The following is a 21559-nucleotide window of genomic DNA, read 5'->3' on the forward strand; positions in this document are numbered from 1 at the left end:
ATATTTTGTGCACTGCAAATTTAAAATAACATATAAGTGTAAAGATCATAAAACTTGATTTATTTTCCCTACTCTCAAAATATCAGAAAGACAATTTTTGCTTGCTGGACAGACAAATTCAGTAGCCTTTGAAGAACTATCGTAGATTTGACTGACTTGCAGACCTTTCTTCCTCTTACATAAACAGCATTTCTGGCTGTTCCCTAAAAAAAAAGACATTTTTGGCAACCTTTCAGGAAGTGCTGCTTGAAGTCATGTATGGAAATCTGTGCAATTTACTCTGATTTCTTGGTTAAAAACAAACTCATTTCATTCTGCTCTTCCAGTGCTTCTCACAAGATTTTTGCTAAAAACCAGGTCCCTATTCTACATTGTAAACTATTATTCAACGTACCTGAACATCTACAGAACTATTTCAGCCGGATGAAGCAGTAAAGCCACAAACAAAAGCAATGCTTACTACTCGCCATGAAACTTGAGTAAAATATTTCAAACTTTTCCACTGTGAAGGGAGGTTTTGAGCAGCTGGACATTTAAACTCAATAAGGTAAGTGTTCTACGATATATCAGAAGTGTGCATTTGCCTGGGTCATTTATTCCTCCCTGACTGTTTTTTTTTAGATAGAATGTTATGCATACGAACAAGTCCGAGGGAACAGTTGAAAAACAATTAGAAGTGTGGATCATTAAGAAGAATAAACATCACAAACAGTGGGTGCCTGTGCACTGAAAGTAATTTTGATTCTTTAAGCTGCCATTGCTGAGTTACATAATGTACTGATCACTCTGTGGGCAAGCGCCTTTCAGTTATTTCTTTTTTGCAGTTTGACTTTGCTCTATTGAAAAATTAATGTTGCCGAAATCTGGAAGAGAAATTCAAGGGGCTAATGAAGCCCTCGAAGTATCTAAATGAACCAATGACATTGGTGTCTTTGAGCAACAACTTTGGGCAATGATTGTTTCATTTTGCATGATAACTCTTTATATATTTATACTTAGTGCATTATTATTTAGCCAAAAGCATCCATTATAATATATTATGGAATCAAATTTTGAAAGTGTTGTCGCTGTTAAATATAAATAGGCTTTTGTTTTTTTTTAAATTTGCATTCTGCAATTGCTTTTCATATCAGTTGAATTGTAAAGTCAGATTCAAAATGAAAATTCAAGCTTGCACTCAAACTAAAGAGAAGACCAAGTGCATGCACTATCACAATGTCAGCTTCCTTGCTGCCCATTGCCTGTATTTGTTTTGCTGAGAGCCTTCATACAGACAACATTGCTTTTGTTAGTAATCACCTCAAACAAAAGCATCAGAACAGAGGAAAAGGCACAAGTTTTGCCAACTTCATACTCATTGAATACATTCTCATTTGTTCCTGAAAAGATGAATAAACTATGGCCAGGATTTTACGTTCAGCGTGCGGGGGCAGGTCCGACATGCCAGAACATAAAATGATGCATGATGACATTGGGTGTGCATTCCTATGTCATCGTGAAGTCTCGTAATGTTTCGTTTGGCAGGCGCGCACCGGAGTCGGCTGCGCACCCGCCAGCCAATAATTGATAGGCCTATTAAGACCATTAAACAGGTAATTAACCTGAATGTTATGCTGCCCATCCAACCTAACGGTTGGTGGGCAGGCGAAAAGACCAAATGATGAGGTTTCCTAAAGCTTTTACACATTAAATAAAAACATGTCCCATCTCATGTGACACAGTCACATGAAGGGACATGTTTCATTAAATTTTTATTGCATTTATTTGTTTTTTTTAAAAGTGCTTCAATTTCCCTGAGACAGCTCCATGCCTCAGGGAGATTAAAGCGCTCTTTTGCGCACATGTGCGAAAGAGCACTGGACCCAATTCTCCCTCCTCCCCCTGCCCACACAGGTAGTGCTCAGCGTTACTGTTCGCGAATTGAGCTGGCTGGGCCTTAATTGGCCCGCCTGTGTAAAATGGCGGCGCGGAGATGATCGTGGGTGGCAGTCGGCTCTGCGACCGCCCCCACCCACTCCCACCAAGCCGACCCGACGCGGGAAAAATTCAGGCCTATGTGCAACCCCTTATCAATTATTCAGATCAGAATATCCTCCAAAATGTCAATTTTATTCATCAGTCATATTTTGCATACTTCACCTTACTGTAGTTGCTGTGGCAGTGATTGGATCATTGGAAAATATATTTGAGCCAGCTGTTTTATTTTCCTCCCAAACACTGTTACACACAGATCTTAAATAATACCTTGAATTCTTGCACAGGGGCAAGAGGTTTGGGCATGTGTTGCTGGAAGCTAGTGACATAAGTAACACAATTAAATCTTTAACTACAATTCTTAACAAATATCTTTAATAAAGGGAAAGTTGCTGACATGTTTTCAAAAGAGCTGAACAAATTATTTTGACTTAAGGCATCATAGTATGTTTCTTGTAACCTTAGTGCCATTTTTCTTAGTGGAATATATTTGAAGTCACTGACTTGTGTTTTGGAAGGCTGCAGTTACTCTGCAGACTGCAGATTTGATTTTATATGGGCTCTTATTGTTGCCCCTTATTAGCATATGTTGATGTTTTGATAGGTTGGTACATCATCAACTATAGTTCAATGAAATACATTAAAAAGATACACAGTGTCACTACTTTTTAAAAATTCTGTTCTTGATTACAAACCAGTGACTCCTGTTGATAAGGTTATGTGTGCCAATATTGGATTTAGAAATGGCTTATGATGAACAGCCTTCCAATACTCACTGTGCATAATCATGTACCCAACTTTTATGTTTGATAGGGTAGACATAGAGAAGCTGTTTCCACTTGTGGGCAGGATCTGAACTAGGATTGTATAAATATAAGCTAGTCACTAATACATTCTGCTGGGAATTCCGGAAAAACCTCTTTGCGCAGTGAGTGTAGAATGCGGTATTTGCTGCCAAAGGGAATTGAAGTGAGTGGCATAAATGCATTCTGTTGTAAGGTTGTCTGGTGTCTCACTAAGACGCCTGCAGGCTTGTATGGTTGAACATAAACCATTTATTGGTAACCCATAACTATGTACATATCCAAGGTCTAGCCCTGCATGGGTTCTGTCTCCATGCTGGCTCCTTCCAGAATCTTCTACACACAGTCTACCATCATGTGACTCTCTACGTCATACCATGGGCAGTACTGTTCTCCAGTCCCACATTAACCCTTACTCTGCCTGAACACCTTTATCCTACACCTCCCCACCAAGACCTTACCCAAATATATTTATAATAAAATCTTTAATTTACCTGCTACCCCCTCTCCCCCAACTCAAGTCTCTGACTTTTTAAATTCAGATGATCTAGAGGCTTGACAATTTTTCCAGATCTCATTCTGGAGGAACGGTAGTCTCAATTGTTTTGGGCTAACTTTGTCGGTTTGGCATTGAACTTGTAGTAGTCTGTTTTTCCGGTACTTATTTGTCTCCATTTGATTTGCTTTTTGGAATCCTTCGAGTTGAATTTCTCTTTATCAACAACCCGTTTGCTTTGTCTGGACACGGTGGGTTTATGTGCTATTCCTTCCAAAGGGAATGTTCACTCCATTCATTCCTAGAGTGGACTCGGATTTCCTTTTTCCATGGAGTCCGCCATGATCTTCTTGGAAGTTGACGTTTCAAAAATTGAACCTTCATTTGCACTTATTTCATAATTTCAGTTAAATATTTGTTTACTCTCTTTTTCCAATCCTTTTTCAAGCTTATGCATCTTTTCATTCAACTCAGTAACTACTCTGGTCAGTTCAGTTGTTTTAGTTTCAGAGTTACTTGCTTTTAAAGTCTAGATTTGCTCATCCATACGGCACTTCTCATCTTTCATGTTGGATCGAAGCTCAATAATTTAATCAGTTTTAGCTGTTTATTCCGCACTCAACCAATTCTTTTGATTCATCAGCAATTTCTTTTCCTATTCCAGGCAATTTTGTGATCCTTAATAGATACTTTTGATACTTGAAGTTCATCCCTTTCTAATTTTTCATTCGCAGACTCATCTCCTGTACGTGAATGTGGGTTATCTACACTGAAGTTTTTCCTTAACAGAGCCTAATTTCTGTGTGCTATCCTTGAAGTTCAAATTCTTTAATTTTACTTTGCTAGTTGTTTCTGAGATTCCTTATGCTCATTTGTGAGAACTTCTACTTTCTCTTGCAACTTTTTCTTGACATTCTAAGTTCTTGGTTTTCATTTCAGCCATGACACTTTTCAACAAATCTATGGTTCTCAATACATTGAGGGATCCAATGATTTTTCTTCCAGCTCCTTGAGCTTCAGTATTGGATTTTTGTTTTCCAAACTTATTTCAGTCTTTTTTTTCTCTGCTTGCAGCGGAGCTTTGCCGTCCTCCTTCATTTTGGTTTCACTGTTGGCCAGATCTGTCTCCGATGAAGTCTTAAATTGTTTCAGTTCTGTAACTGTGCTGCTTATGGCTTCATTATCTGCTCGCAGCTCGGGAAGGTCTATGGCTTTTCCTTTCACTGCCTCCACTTTTCTATTCAGTGGGTTCTTCAACTCTTCAGTCTCTTTATTGTACCACTTGGCTTCTTCCTGGAATATTGAACATTGCTAAATATTCTCTGCGAATTGGTTTTTCAGTTTGCTCAGAGGGAGATTAAATTCATTTTGCTTCTCTTCGCAATTTTCTGGAGGAACAAACTATGACCTGAGTGATTATTGCAGCATGTGAAGGCCCTTCAACAGGTTTTCTTTTTCTTTGCAAAGCTCAATTCTTTCATTCTGAGTTTTCCTGTAATTCAAAAGAGCTTCCTCAAGTCTTTTTAGCTGTTCTTCCATTCTGCTGTTCAAGACAGTCTATGTTTCTTCATGCTGCTGAAGGGTTGTGCACTCCTTTTGCATTTGATCTTGAAGGACAATCAGCTGTTCTTTCTCCTTTATTTTCTTGTTGACCTCTTGCTAATTCACACTGTGCTTCAGTGCATTGCTTCATCACTACTGATAGTTCAAATTCAGCTTTTTCTGAAGTAGAGTTCAACATCTTTTTTAACTATGCATGTTTATCCAGGGGCATGTATTGATTCTTCAAAGAGCCTTTCAGTGCAATGACTTCTTTGAGTACCTCTCCCACTTGCTGTTGTGCTGGCTGTACTTCTGGTTGAGTTCTTCCAGCTCAGCTTTAATTCTCCTGTGGAACAGCTTCACTTTCTTTTTGCAGGTTTTGTTTATTTTGGGTTACCTTGGATAGCTTTCCTTCATTCACAGCCAGCTGCTTGCTCTGCACTGCCACCTGCTGTTGCAGTTTGAGTAATGTGTCAGCATTTTCAAGAAGATATACTTATAAGCTGCTTCCCAGCCTCTTCTTTCTTCTGCACCAAACTATTCGGCTTGTGCACCTCATTGTGTTGATCTGGTTTGTGACAATCTTGTGGTTTGCTTAGGTATTATTTCCATTGGCCTGAGGTCTTCTGTCTTCCTTGAGCTGGGATCTCCTGTCTCCCTTGGCCTGGGATCTCCTGTCTCCCTTGGCCTGGGATCTCCTGTCTGCCTTGGCCTGGGGTCTCCTGTCTGCCTCAGCCTGGGGTCTCCTGGCTCCCTCACCCTGGAGTCTCCTGTCCCACTTGGTCTGGGATCTCCTGTCCGTCTCAACTTGGGGTCTCCTGGCTCCCTCGCCCTCAGTTCTCCTTGCCCCTTCAGTGCTTTATTGGGGGTGTTCCAGACCTTTTGTTTAGATCTGCACTCTCCACAGCTTGAAGTTTAAAACATTTGTCAAAGGCATTTAATACCTCACCATATGTGGTTGAGGACTCCTCTGTACCTTGCACTAGAATTACTTCATCTGCAAATACACAAATCAAGCATAAAACTGCATTAACTTGCACTTTTTCTAATTTCTTGATAATCCTGATGTAATCTACAAATTTTCTTCTCCAAAATGCCCAATTTTCGGCCTGATTTGGCCCTTGCCTTAGCCTAAATTTGTCCAGTAGTTTTAATTTACTATCCACGGCTGTTTCTCATGACAGGTGAGTACCCCTTTAATCATGTTTCTTCAAGATGGCTCCGCAGCAGCTGTTTTTTTCTCTTCTTTTCGTTCTTCCCGTGTTTGTCAGGTCTCAGTGGGCTTCTGTTGCTCTGGCAGGGCCGTTTTTTTAAAACAGATTGTCTGCACAGAAAATCATCAAAATAAGCAGCCTGAGCCAGAGAAAATATACTGGAAGGCGAATTTAAAGCTGTGCCTTTCAGTTTTGAAACTTTCTTTTTTTTCCGTTCAACTTGGCCACCAAGCGTTATGGTGCTGGCTGTGGACATGCTGCTGAAGCTTTCTTCCAGATGCGCTCTAGTATGCTAGTGCTGATCCTGATTGCTGCCTATTTTAAAAGGTCATTTCTTCCTTTTTACCGTATTTTTCTTACCCTTTTTGTGATTTGGCTAGGCCCCTTGACTCTACGTTTTATCAGGTCTGGCTTTTCATCTGCACCATGGATTCTCCGGCTGCCTTTTGGCCTTTTTTCCTTTTTTGAGTTTTGCTCAGCCCTTTGCGATCTAGCCAGGTCCCCTGACCCTGAATTTAGTCAGGTCTGGCAATGTACCTCCACATGCCCTGGTGGAGTACTGGATAGTCAGCACTGTTTCGTTAGGGGAAAATCGTGTCATACTAACTTAATGGAATTTTTTGAAGAAGTAACAAGGAGAATTGATGAGGGTAGTGCAATGGATGTTGTCTGCATGGATTTTAGTAAGGCATTTGACAAGGTCCCACATGGCAGAGTGGTCAGGAAAGTGAGATCTCATGGTCTACAGGGGAAGGTGGCAGGTTTGATCCAACATTGGCTCAGTGACAGGAAACAAATGGTAATGGTTGATGGGTGTTTTTGTAAATGGAATATGATTTCCAGTGGTGTTCCATGGAGCTCAGTGTTGGGGCCTTTTGGACTTAAATATGGGTGGCACGATTGACAAATTTGCAGGTGACACAAAAATTGACCATGTAATTGACTATGAAAATGATAACCGTTGTCTCCAGACTTATATCAATGGTTTTGTTGAGTGGGCAGAAAAGTGGCAAAATGGAATTCAATCCAGAGAAGTGTGAGGTAATGCATTTGGGGAGGGTAAACAAAGCAAGGGAATACACAATAAATGGGAGGATATTGGGAGGGTTAGAGGAAGTGAGAGACCTTAGAGTGCATGTCCGCAGGTCCCTGAGGATGGCAGGACAAGTGGATAAGGTGATAAAGGAAGCATATGGACATGGTATAGAATGTGGGGATGTAATGATGGAACTATATAAAATGCTAATTAGGCCACAGGTAGAATTTTGTGCACAGTCTGGTCACCACATTACAGAAAGGACATAATTACTCTGGAGAGAGTACAAAGGAGATTTACAAGAATGTTGCCGGGGCTTGAAAATTGCAGCTATGAGGAAAGATTGGATAGGCTGGGGTTGTTTTCCTCGGAACAGAGGAGGCTGAGGGGTGACCTGATTGAGGTGTACAAGATGAGGGGTGAAGATAGAGTAGACACGGATGCCCCGTTTCCCCTCGTGGAGAGGTCAATTACTAGGAGGGCACAGATTTAAAATGATTGGTAGAAGGATTAGAGGGGACATGAGGAAAAACTTCTTCACCCAGAGGGTAGTGGGTATTTGGAATTTACTGCTTGGTTTAGTGGTGGAGGCAGAAACCCTTAACTCATTTAAAAGGAACCTAGATCTGCACCTGAAGTGCTGTAACCTGTAAGGCTATGGACCAGGAACTGGAAAATGGGATTAGACTGGGCAGCTAGTTTTTTATTTTTTGGCTGGTGCAGACCCGATGGGTTGAATGGTCTCTTTCTGTGCTGTAACTTTACTATGGTTCTATGGTTCTAGCCTCCACGTCTGCACTGAAGCTTCTTTTTAGGTGATCTCCAACTGTGTCTTCAATTTAAGTGCACTTCTCAGGGTCAGACTGCAGTTTCTTCACTTCTTCACGCTTTGAGATTTTGGGTTCCTTCTCCAGCTCCTCTGCGATTTTGGAGTCCATCCTTCACTGCCACTATGTTGTAAGGTTGTTTGGTGTCTCAGTAAGAGGCTTGTATGGATCCAAGGTCTAGCCCTGCATGGGTGCAGTCTCCATGATGCCGCCTTCCAGACTCTTCATACACAGCCTGCCATCATATGACTCTTTACATCATACCCATGGGCAGCACTGTTCTCCAGTCCCACATTAACCCTTGCTCTGCCTGAACATCCTTACACTACACTTCAAGGGAAAGTTAGAGGGAGAAAGGAATAGAAGCTTATGCTGATAGGGATAGATGAAGAGGGGTGGGTAGATGGTTATGGGAAGCATCAACACCAGCATGGACCAGTAGGGCCAAATGGCCTGTTTCTCTGTGGTAAATACTTTATAATACATTGTAATGCATGTCTAGCATAAGCTATCTCGTTCAGGGCTGAAGCAGCAAATTAAGAATACATCCATACAATTGACAGCATAGATACTGGTCATTTGACAAAGCCAGTAAATCAAGAAGGGGAGAAAATTAAACGGTGGTGAAGAACTCTCAACATCATGCTCACATAACTGACCTCAGGTAGCTTTGCCAAAAATCACATTTCTGACAGTACTTGAGCAAAATGCAACGTATAGCCTCAGTTACACACATCTCTAGAAGTCATTTTTTTTTTCTTCCTCAGTCTGGGAATTGCTTGCCCAATTCATGATTTTATTAAATAAATTATAGGCACACAGTGTCCCTAGATTCCTGGCCTTCTTTGAGCTAGAGTTCATTTTATATGTATTTTTAATCAGTTTTGATTGAATCAATAAATTAAGTATTTTCAAGGTGGTGTTAAAGCCAATTCAATAATTTTTTTCACTATTTGGACCATAGCCAAACTTTCCAATCCAGACTTTTGGACCTCCCTACCCTGCACCCCCCACACCGTTCTACACCTCCTCCCCCCACCTCCCTCCACACCCTCGGCCAATTCCCTGTGATGACTTCATGCAAGTGGGGTAAAATAAGCCTTTATCCTAGCCAAGATGGTTGAGTTAGAATCTTACACAATTTATTCAATTTTTATATGTCAAACCAAATTAACTTAATATATAAATAGATTTATTTCAAATCCCAGTATGATTTTATTGCCAAAAGTTCATAAAAAAAATAGTGCCTCCAGTAGGGGAAAATCTGTTTTCTAATTATGATGTGCAGATGCAAATGAGGTCATATTAGAATAATTCATTAACAAAATTAACCTAAATACTATGATAAGCACACTTCAGAGTTTTGTAATCATAATACAGTTTTTATTTTTGTTGATTCTAAAGGACCATCATTTATCTAATTAACCTGCTGTCCACATGAAACTCAATATAATTTACATGATTAATGATAGTCATCTCAAATAGTATAATAAGTGAACTGTCCAAGTTTCACACAAGTAGGACATAGTGTTTTGGAGCTAAAATGACGATGTGTCCTGTGGTGTATCAAGATTAAATTGCTCATATGTTCAGTTTCCAGACTTAGCCATGTCAGTGGGGAAGATGGAGAGCAGGGGTCAGATTCTTCCACATAGGAGGTTAAGAGGTTGAAGCAGCTGATCATAGAAGGGATAAATCAGAGGCCTTGTAGTCTTTTTCCTGCCTCTCTCATGCTAGAGCATAATGTGTAGGAAAAGGACAACTTTAACGAGGAATAAACAGAAACGTGAAGTGCCATCAGTAATAACACAACTGACAGTGATCAACCTCTGCAAAGTACAAGAGGAAAATAAATTATGAACAAAAGACAAGGCTGAAGCATTTGCAATCATCTTCAGCCAGAAATGCCAAGTGGATGATTCACTCAACCTCTTCCTAAGTATCAGAGAAGCCATTCTTCAGCCAACTCGATTCACTCCATGGGATCTCAAGGAATGGCTGAGTGCACTGGGTGCAGCAAAGGCTATGGGTCCTGATGACCTCCTGGCTGCTTGCTGAAGACTTGTGCTCCAGAAATAGCAGCACCTCCAGCCAGCATTTTCCGGTGCAGTTATGATATTGACATCTACCTGGCAAAGTGAAATATTGCTCATTTATGTCCTGTTGATAAAAAAGCAGGACAAATCGAAACAGGTGCATTAGTGCCCCATCTATCTACTTTCAATCATTGGCAAAATGTTGAAAGGTGTCATAGACAGCGCTGTCAAGTGGAACCTACTCACCAATAACCAGTTTGGATCCTTCCGGGACCATTTGGCTCCTGATCTCATTGCAACCTTCATCCAAACATGGACAACAGAGCTGAATTCCAGAGGTGAGATGAGTGTGGCTGCCCTCAACATCAAGGTTGCATTCGATTGAGGGAGGCATTGAGGAGCCCTAGTAAAATTGGAGTCAATGGGAATCAGGGGGAAAACTCTTCACTGGCTGGAGTCATGCTTAGCAGAAAGGAAGATGTTGAAGGCCAATCAGCCCCAGGACATCACTGCAGGAGTTCCTTAGGGCAGTGTCCTAAGCCCAACTGTCTTCAGCTGCTTCATAGGTGACTTTATTTCAATCAAAAGTTCAGATCCCTCTGCATCTCAGAGCTCTGAAATCTCTCACCAATTAGATTTTTAAAAATTCATTCATCGGATGTGGACTTTCCTGGCTGGGCCAGCATTTAATGCCCATTCCTAATTGTCCTTGAGAAGGTGGTGGTGAGCTGCCATTTTGAACTGCCGCAATCCACGTGCTGGAGGCACACCCACAGTGCTGTTAGGGAGGGAGTTCCAGGATTTTGACCCAGCAACAGTGAAAGAATAGCAATATATTTCCAAGTCAGGATGGCGAGTGCCTTGGAGGGAACTTGCAGGTGGCAGTGTTCCCATGTGTCTGCTGCCCTTGTCCTTCTGGATGGTAATGGCCATGAATTTGGAAGGTGCTGTCTAAGGAGGCTTGGTGAGCTCCTGCAATGCATCTTGTAGATGGTACACACTGCTGCCACTATGCATCGATAATGGAGGGAGTGAATGTTTGTGGATGGGGTACCAATAAAGCGGGCAGCTTTGTCCTGGATGGTGTTAAGTTCCTTGAGTGTTGTTGGAGTTGCACTCATCCAGGCAAGTGAAAAGTATTCTATCACACCCTTGACTTGTGCCTTGTAGATGATGGACAGACTTTGGGTAGCTAGGAGGTGAGTTACTCGCTGCAAAATTCCTACCCTCTGACCTGCTCTTGTAGCCACACTATTTATATGGTTAGTCCAGTTTAATTTCTGGTCAATGGTAACCCCCCAGGACCTTTGATAGTGGGGAATTCAGTGATGGCAATGCCAATGAGTGTCAAAGGGTGATGGTTAGATTCTAATAATATGCTTTTTTTATTTTTCCTGCCAAAATGGACAATTTCATATTTTCGCACATCATAATATCTCCTTATGTGAATAGGGGCAGAATTTTGACGTCGGCGTGCGGGGGCAGGCCTGACATGCCGATGTGTAAAATGACACGCGATGATGTCGGGTGTGTGTCCTGACATCACCGCCCGCCATCGCGATATTTTGGAGGGTGGGTGCGCTATGAGTTCCGAGGCGCATCCACCATTAATTAACAGGCCACTTAAGGCCCTTGAGGCATTAATACACAGCAATTTTCCTCAGCCTGTGCAATTTCCAGAGCATCGCACGGGCACAACGGGCAGGCGGATAGGCCACATTTTCAAAAAGCTAATCCACGGGCAGGATAAGACGGGTGAGTGGGCTCGCGAATGTGAGTTGTTAGTCATTTACTTTAGAAATTTACTGCTACTTGTTTGTGTGAACAGGAGAACTTCAAATCTCTTCAGAGCTGCTTTGAGAGGAATAACAAACTTCAGGTCAGGGCTCTGGAGAAAACATAATTCTTGGGGTCTTGCTGGTTGCAGGAAGCCTTTCCTTACCCTGGGAATGGGGATTGGACTCTCCACTGGAGGCACCTCCTCTGAGGAGGAAGAGAGGGCCAGAAGGGAGAAGAGGCCAGATGTTCATATGCAGCCTCCAGGGGAGCCACCTTTGGGAAGACAGGCACAGGCACAAGGTGCGCAGGGCCAACAGGAAGTCCAAGGCGGAAGGGGCTGCAGAAGATGCCACTACCCTGCTGCCAGGGTTTACAGGCGACGATGCAGCTACCTCAATATGTCTGAAGTGCAGTGACGAAGGAAGCTCTGTCTCTCAAGGGAGACAGTGACCTCCATCAGTCAGATGATCAGCCCTGAGATCAGCTCCAACTGTGTGGGTGGACACCCCATGCCAGTGGCACTGAAGGTCACAGTGGCCCTCAACTTTTATGACTCTGTCTCTTTCCAGGGGTCGGTGAGTGATCCTTGCGATGTCTCCCAATCAGCTGTCCACAGTTGTGTCAAGCTGGTGACAGACGCTCTGTTCAGGGGGGTATTGACCTTCTTTCATTTCCATACGGATGAGGCCAGCCAGGCTGAGTAAGCTAGAGGCTTTGCAGCGATTGCTGGGTTCCCCCGCATCCAGGATGCAATCGACTACACACATGTGGCCATCAATTTGCCAGCGGGTGGCCCGGTGCCTTTGTCAACAGGAAGCACTTCCACTCCATGAACGTACAGGTAGTGTGTGACCACAGGATGCTGATTCTTCAAGTCTGTGCAAGGTACCCAGGCAGCTCCCATGATGCAGTGCGCTCAGCCATGAGGGTCATTGCATTGCTGATGCTCCACATGGACTCCTCCATCATGGAGACCATGGCAGGCTTTCCCTCATGTATCTCCGCCAGATCCTCCCGCACACCCTGCTGGACTTCCAGCATCTGCTGCCTCAGGGACGACTCCAGAGGCACATCATCAGCCAATGACTGAGCATGTTCCTGGTCCCCTGCAGTCCTCCGACTGCTGGCACCCTGGGCACTCTCTGTCTCTGCCTGCGCCTCAAGCGAGTGTGAAGTGCCCTCACCACTATGCCTCGGGACACTAGCCAATGATCTTATCCCCACCGAGGTGCTGGTATCTGCGCTGGTACCTGCCTGGCTGAGATGGTGACATATTTTGCTTTACAATGCTCTGTGAAACACCTTGGGACATTTCATTATGTTAAAGGTGCTGTATAAATATAAGTTGCTGCGGCCATTGCCCTGATAACTTTCTGATGAATCAGTGTTGCACTCCTTCTGAGGCCAATATATCCTTTCTAAGATATTGTGAAAACAGTTGCACACAATACTCCAGATATCATTTAAGTAGGGCCTTGTATAACTTTAGCACAACCTGTTTTCCTCAATATTCTTGCCCCTGAGTTATAAAGGCTAACATTTCATTCGTCTTTTTCATTATTTCTTGTACCTGACTACCATATTTTCATGATCTGTGTACATGGGCCCAAAAATCTCTTTGGACCTCCACTGTTCCTAGCTTTTCACTTTTAATAAAATAGTCTGTATGATCACATGGAGAGAGAGGGGATAATAAAAAAAACTCTGAACATGAGTCCTTGAAAAAAAGACTATGGCCTGAATTTTCACAATAGAGAGCCTCTTTGTCATTGTAAAAACGGCAGAAGAGGCTGAAATATGGCTAAAATATACCATTTTCACTGGGTGAGAATGGGCCAGGGTCGGGATTTGCGCATGAGCGTTTCACGGAGGTAGCTTCCCAAATAAAACAGCAGCTGCCTCCAGGCATGTCTGATTTTCATTAACCAGGATTGGGAAACATGATGTGTGGAGATTTTATCTGGTAGGAGCAGGTCTAAACTCGGCGGAGTCCTTTGGAGAGGTGGGGTACCCTTTTCGAGAGTTAGGGTACCCCTTTGGATATAGTCCCATGACACCTTTGGGGAGGTCAGGTGTGCTTTTGGATTGTTAAAAGTGGACATGAAAGTGCATAAAAAGTGCATAAACTCATTGGGACTATCAAGCAAGTTGTCACAAGGAACTGTCAAAAGTGTCAAAAGCATCTCTCAAAAGCAACTGTCAAGCAGTCAAAGCATTTAAAACTCCTATCCTTTAATCTTTGAAAAAACTGTGTGGAGTGTTAAAAATGATTGCTTTCTATTTCACTCTGGTTATTGACATAAGCTAGAGGGTTGTCATTACTGGATTGGTGCTGCATGACTGATTTCACAACCTTCTGATGTCATAGTGGGTGCCTTCCATTTCACAGTTTGATTGACAGATCCAAGTGGTTGTAGACCCTTTGCAGTCAGTCTATGAATGCTTGTTTTTACACGGGATTAAACAATTGGATGAAAAGTTTGTTCTTATGAGGGGTTATGTAGTTGAAGGAATGTAAATAAAGTGATTAAGTTTTTATGAATGAGAGTGATTTAAAAAAATTATAAAGTCTGCAATAGGTGCTTAGAACTTTGTATTTTTAAACTGAGCATGGCTCCTGAGGTCTGCCCATGTGGATACAGGGTGAATTGGCATGGTAGGTATAAGGACTAAGGTTGGTGGGTAGGAGGCATTAGTTGGCATGAGTTGGCATAGGGGTTATGAAGGGCCATGTGGGTGGGTCAAGGAGCACACGATGGCATGGAGAGTGTGAGAGGCCATGAGGATGGGTAGAGGGCATGAGGTGGATTGGCATGAATGGGGCATGGGGAGTGTGGGGGTGGTGGGTGAGGGGTTCTGAGGCATGAGGGCTGGAGGGCTGTTTTTTGCTTTAATGCTTTTTTGAAAATCTTTGACAAAGTGCCGGTGCACCGAGGCAGGACTCCCGCCCAGCCAGCTTCTGCACCTGGCAGCCTCTGCACTCATTCTGAGGTCACTCGGCTCAACTCCCAGAGAACCCCGCCACCCTCAAATGAAAATCCCATTCTCAGGGCATTTTCTCCTGGGTCGTGTTTGCGCTCCCAAACCAAGAGCTAACTTGTTTTTTTCAGGCAGGTTGCTGAATGAAGGCAGCCCAATCAACATTTTGTGCTTGGATTTTCAAAAAAAACCTCTGACTAGCAACCACGCACCAGGTTACTTTAAAAGGCAGAGTCCTGTGGGGCTGGAAGACAAAAGCTGAATCAAATGAAGTATTAATTGTATTCTTGTAGGCAGGTGATTGTTAGTAACAGTAGTTGTTCTGGATGAAGACCAATTACCAGTAGAATCCCACGATGATTAGTGTTAAGACCCCCTACTCTTCACTATCCATAATGATGTGGTTAAAGGTTTGGAGGAACTGTGTGCAAGTTTACAAATGATGCAAAGGTTTGTGCTTGCGTTATGATCTTGAATGTGAAGGAAATAGCAGCAATCTGATTTTGCTATGATAACAGAATGGGACTTGGCATCTGGCAGATGACATTTAATGTGGATAAATGCATTGTTTGCCCTTGGTTAGAGCCAACCCAAGCATGTGTATATCATTCAGGGTTCAAAATTAAAGAATGTTTGGTGGAAAAGAGATCTAGATGTTACAGCACATGATGTTTTACAGGTTCACAAGCAGTGAGATGAAGCTTTAGCAAAAGCAAATAGACTATCAGGATGTATTGCTAGAATGATTGAATACATAGACCATCATAAGTTGTACTGTGTACCAACTTTAAGCCTCCTCAATTTGTTCCTCTAAGAAATGGCTTTGTCAATTTGGCTAGAGTGTGTTGCCTCTACAATTGGCACTGTATTTCCAGCTCTTGCTATCAACCAGACGGAGCCTCTGTACAGTTGAGCTCCCTGTTTTAACAAACTGAAGGAGCTAACGTATTCATGGCAGCAACAACCATGGAATTTATTTTAAGGCTGAAATTAAACAATGTTCAGATGTTCAGAATTAAATGGCACCCTATGAGTCCTATGGCCTGTGTTTCAATTGTGTGTATCTCTCTATCTCTGCCTCTCTTTCTCTTTGTGAATTTGGTTCTTGTCTTTGATGATGGTAAAACTTGTTGGAACTTGTTTCATTCACAGCTGGGATCTAATTATCATGACAAAGGGCCCATTTCACAATTGCATTAGTTAAAGGGTATGCATACAATTAGGACTATAAGTACGTAAATTGGCAAATACAGCGGATTAACGAGGTGCAAATTTATCGACGAACCCATTGAACTGCCTGAAATGGCTGCTGTGCTTAATATATCGTAAGTGACACCTTGGAAATTGACCCCTTCAACACTGGGAAATGGTTAGCGCTACCCCATGTGTGGATAACATAAGTCTTGCAGACTGTATAAAACAAGACGCATTGTAGTACCCATGTCCAAGATCTTGGTCAAGCCTCATCTAGAATACTGTGCCCAGTTTTCATCTTCCTGCTTGGTGGGTGATACAGAGGCCCTGGAAAATGTTCAGTGGAGAATGGCTTGATTGATACCTAATTTAAATAGCCTTAGACCACAGTGGCCTTTGAGAACTTTACTCTCGAAAAGCATAAATGCTGGGGAGATTGGGTTGTGGTCCTCGGAATAATGAAGGTATGAAACTGTGTTCATGTGGGTAGACTATATGAATTAAATATGTTAAGGAGAACCTGTGGATATGTGAAACAGAAACAAAAATACCTGGAAAAACTCAGCAGGTCTGGCAGCATCTGCGGAGAGGAACACAGTTAACGTTTCGAGTCCGAATGACCTTTCAACAGAACTAAGTAAAAATAGAAGAGAGGTGAAATATAAGCTGGTTTAAGGGGGGGACATGTGTATAACTTAGCTAAGTGTAGGGTAGATGGCAAGATTTTTCCTTTCTCTTTTCGCACAGGTTCAAGTTGCCAGCTCAAGTAATAAGTGGAGATTCAGTTCAAGCATTCAAAGGACAGCTGGACAACTCCCTGACTGTGGCTGAAATTCCAGGGTACAAAAAACTGGTGCAATGTGATTCACAGCCATTGTTCTTTTCTGGATTTTAATCATTTTGATTCCCTTGGAAGGTTGCAGATGAATTTCCCATAGCATTTTCTTCCCTGAATTTGCCCAGAATTTTCTCTTTATCTGTGTTTTTCCCCATTTCAAAAAGTTACATAATTGCTAGTGGACGGGGAGCATTGGGAACCATGATGCTAAGACACAACATGCTTATATGGGACAGTCAACGGACCAACTGGTCTTTTCCTGTCCATTGTTCTTATATAATCATATATCTTAGACAGATTTCACAACATTTTTTACAGGTCATTTATTATATCAATTTCATTCTGCTGCCACACACTAAATCTGGTATTAATACATTAGGAACCATATGATTAGGAGCACTTTCAAATTCAGTATCATTTTTTCCAGTATTGTGCTAGCACGCAAGTTATTAATGCATTTCATTCCCCCATAGCCTAAGTACACTGCTGCCAAAAAGCAACACTTTCAAGTTACTTCAGTGAACTTCACTGATAAACATAATATCAGAAATTTAGATGATTTGGGCACAGGGATAGTGGGTGCTGTTGTGGGTTGGGTTGCCATAGGGAATATTTCTGCACCAGAATGGTGAGGCCCACGACCCCAAGATATTAGGTCTCGGAGCTCATTGTAATCGAGCCTGTGCAGCATAACAGACCCCCTGAAAAGCGTAGTAAAAAATCGGGCCTCGGATATGTGGCTGCCAAGTCTATTTGGGGATTGGAGTTCAGAAAATACAGAGTAGATGATTGTGGCTCCAAGGATTTCCAAGGTATAAGAGCCTTGGGTCTAATAATTGAAGATTGGGATCTGGGCCAGGAGTCAGAGCCTGGGTGAGAAATTGGGATTGTCTCTTGTAAATCTTTGCCCAATATTGCAGGCGGGTGCAATACAGGCCGGAAATGTGCTCACACTTCCTGCCCACCCTATGGGGCCCTAGTAGTTTAAGTAGCACCCTAAAAATAGATGCTGGGTTGACCTAGACTTTTAGGTCCATCACACTACAAAAATGCAAAACGACCTTTAAAGTAAATAAAGCCATTCAGATCTTAGGGAGGAAAGGGTTTATTCTACTTTTACAACAATTATAGCCTCATTGCCTTAACGGGACACAGCTGTACTTCTGCAGACTGGATGTGACATGATATAACACTTCTGCTCTTATAACACAACCAATCCTGTGGCTTGCTATAAGCAATACCATGGAAGATCAGCTAGTATAAAATAAAGTGGTGTCTCTGACAGAGACTTGAGGCAGTAATTGAAACTAAGCCTGACAGTGAAGAACATTGACGGCACTTCAGCTTTGCAGCATATTTAATTAAGTGTCTTAGCCATCTATTTTCCCATGTGTACTTCGGCAAAAAGATTTGAAGTTAAGCTTCCCACCAGTTTATTGCATGCTTTATTATTCTTGTCCAATTTTTAGCAAGTCAACAAACTGCATCAGTCATTAAACTAACATATCTGTCTATTTTATCAATGTTTTGTTTGATGATAAAATAAAGAAGAAAGCATTTTTCACAACTTCATAACATTCCAAAGCACTTTACATTCAGTAAAGTACTTGATAATAATAGTCATTCTTGTAATGTAGGAAAAGCAACAGCCAATATGTGCAAAGCATGGTCCCACTGACAACGATGAGATAATGACCCGATTAACTGTTTTCAGTGATGGTAGTCGAGGGAATATTGACTAGGATGCCAGGGAGAAATCTGCTACTCTTCTTCCACTGGTGCCATGCGATCTTTTACATGACAGGGAAGACAGGGCCTCAGCTTACTTTGGAAAGATGGCACCTCTGACAGTGCTGTGCTCCCTCAATGCTGCACTAGAGTGCCAACCTGGATTATGTGCTCCTTTCATGCATTTGTAAGTGTAGTATTGAATCATGCACACTTTAGGTGACCTTAATTTTGATCTGTGGTCAGTGTTGAAGTGGCTGTCTCAGTTGCTGAACTGGAGGTCTAGGAAGGCAAAATAACAGTCAGGGACCCAGCTCCTTATCATGTCCCAGTGACTTCTGCAGGTAGGGGTGTTGAGGAAAGACAGAATTTACTTCAGCTGGCATCCTTTCCAACCTCTGCCAACATTTTTCTATGTTTATTTATGGAGAATACTAGTGGATGGGTGGCTGAGTTATTGGAACATTATTTAAATATGAGGTGGAGGAGTTGGGGAGAAAATTGGAAGAAAAAACAAGAAGTTGTTTCCAAGCTGCAAATGGTCATTGACATCCCTTGAGGAAATGTCAGGTTAAGCCTTTTGCTCTTGCAAGCATTATTATTTGTGGCTGTTTGTAAGAAAACCCAATTTTTTTTTTTGGGAGTCTATTACGCACAACGAACCTATTCAGGCTGATAGGGTTAAATGATTATCTTGAAATGGATTTTAGGAGAAATTGTAAAACTTAAAGAATTTTAGTAATATATCTTATCGGGCATACAAGACGCAGAGGTTTACTGAAAATAAACTTTGCACACTTTTTTCTTCTAAAGGTGATGGAAGTTTGTCCAGAATTTCACTGACGAGTTGATTTACAGCCTCGTGTCTGAAAATAGTGTGGGCTGGACAATGATGTAAAACATCCCTTGTTATCAGAATGGTGCACTAAGATAAACTGTCAAACACTGACGAAAGCAACTGAACGGAGCAGACCGTGTGCTAATCACGCATTCTTGTGGTCAAATCAGATGGCGAGATAGAGCCACTGACTCATAACCTTCTTACACCAAATATCTCCTTCCATGCATGGGCTTCAGTCCAACTCAAAGTGGGAGAGAGACCTTGCCATCAGGAGCAACTGAACATTTCCTGCATTTGTCAGTGCAACGTGGGCTGTGAGACATAGGAAGCAATACTGAGCCTTATCATTGAGTCACAGAAGGAAAACAAACTCTTGGCAACATTACATAAAGCCAGTGAACTGTCAGAACAACCCGTCAGGAGAAGCAGTAACTCTTTTTCCGAATGTATGACCAAGCAATTGAATAGTCAAAGAATCAGAGAAAGAAGAGAAGTTGGTTAACGTTTAGAAGCTTTTTTTTTTTACCCTGCACATACATAGTTTTACGAAAAGCTCAGTTGCAGTTGGAAACCATCAGAATGCTATCAAGCTACTTGTCATTTGCGAGTTGTGTTTGTATTTTCCTGGCTATGTCAGGGTACAGCTCCTACAATAAAGCCACAGACAGTTTAGATAAGCGCCACCATCGCATTCAGCATGGACCGTGCAGCTATACATTTCTCCTTCCAGAGATCGAGAACTGCCAACCTTCCCCAGATTACCACATGTCCAACTCACTCCAGAGAGATGCTCCTCCACCAGTGGAGCCCAACTGGTCCCGAAAGCGGCTGCAGCAACTCGAAGGCATCTTGGAAAACAACACACAGTGGCTGCAAAAGGTAAGAACCATTGTTGCTAACACCGTTCTTATGTCACAGGACAATTTTGTAGACTTGCCTTAGCCATATGCTCATCCAAAACCATGTACCAATGCAGCAACATTTAAATTTAGGCACTCTGGTGTTGTGAGTCATTTTCAAAATATTTTGAGTTTCTGTGTAGGTGGACTGATTATGTATGGATGCTAAAGAGCTATGAATAAATGCACTAAAACAGTGCTGTAGAATTTGAAACAATGCTTTAGACATAAATATAAAGCAAAAATAGTCCATTCAGAAAATAGCATTGTGACAGTGAGGCTGCTGCAATACATTAAGTGAAAACTTTTGTTTGAATTGCTTAAAAAACTTTATGAAAAATGTTGCATTTATGAGAAAAGCATCTGCTACATCAAATGAAACAAAGTTTGAAAGGTCAAACATGTCTCCAATATGAAGAACTCTGCTTGTTCTGAAGTGTATTAAGACTGACAAGTTTAAAGCTTCTTGATATTTTAAGTTCTAGAAATTATAATGTTGGTATCAGTAAGTGACTGGAAGTAATTGCCAGGTGGTAATTTAGTCAAAAGAATTAGACAATGTCGTAAGTTGTGTAGGTGATGCTGGAGGGATTGATACCGGTTACACGGAAGCTTTATGCTTATCTCATTGCTCGAAATAACTGATATTTTCTTTTTATGTGTGTTTTTTTAAAATTTGATTTTGGACATGGTTTTGTGGTTGTTGCTGCAATCATTGCACATGTTGCCTGTCAGAGCACTCAGGGTCCTTGATGTGGGATAGTGTCAAAACAAGAGGATGACTGACTACAGTATTACAACTGCACATTTCTCAATTGGTTACCAAAAAATGCCATGTATCCCATTATACATTATCAGACCTTTTTGTTCCTTGGCTAATTATTCTTTATTCTGTGAGTCTGTTTACTTAAGTTAGAGGAAAATAGTATGAGGGAAGACGACGGATGGAAGGGTGTTTAAAAGTATTCAGGTCCCAGGTCAATTGAGTTTTTATATTTATATTTCGCTAATCGGCTTCCAGGAGTTGGGAGGAAGCTGTTTCTCACTCAAGTGTATGGCTGCCTGCCAGACACTGGCCACTTCGATACATTTATGGAGTAAGGCTATTCCTGTTGGATACTTGACACATCAGGTCTCCATGGGACTGCTTATATGGTACACCTGGGAAATAAATGGTGTGTTGTCTCATAGAAGAGCAAGGCATTGTGATTTGTTTCATCATATTTAAGGGAATTAAGGGGAAAAGCACTTTAGATCAAGAAGAGGTAACAAGTCACCCCAGAAAGTAGCAATTATTCTGCAGTTATAAACAGAGATCACTTTAGGATGTTTTGTCTAATGGGTAATGTATCGATTTAGAGATCAAAAAGTTG

General features: G+C 41.9%; 1 protein-coding gene across 1 annotated transcript in view; it reads left to right on the plus strand.

Moving 5' to 3' along the window:
• Nucleotides 1-247: 247 nt before the first annotated feature.
• LOC144695894 (angiopoietin-2-like) overlaps nt 248-21559 on the plus strand; it is a 249384-nt gene continuing 228072 nt past the window's right edge. Inside the window, exons 1-2 of the mRNA XM_078566970.1 lie at nt 248-547; nt 19260-20166. Of these exons, the coding sequence (XP_078423096.1) occupies nt 19867-20166 (300 nt within the window). The 5' untranslated portion in view covers nt 248-547; nt 19260-19866. The remainder of the gene's footprint in view (nt 548-19259; nt 20167-21559) is intronic.

The sequence above is a fragment of the Cetorhinus maximus genome, chromosome 21 (assembly GCF_964194155.1).
Source record: "Cetorhinus maximus chromosome 21, sCetMax3.hap1.1, whole genome shotgun sequence".
Taxonomy (NCBI): domain Eukaryota; kingdom Metazoa; phylum Chordata; class Chondrichthyes; order Lamniformes; family Cetorhinidae; genus Cetorhinus; species Cetorhinus maximus.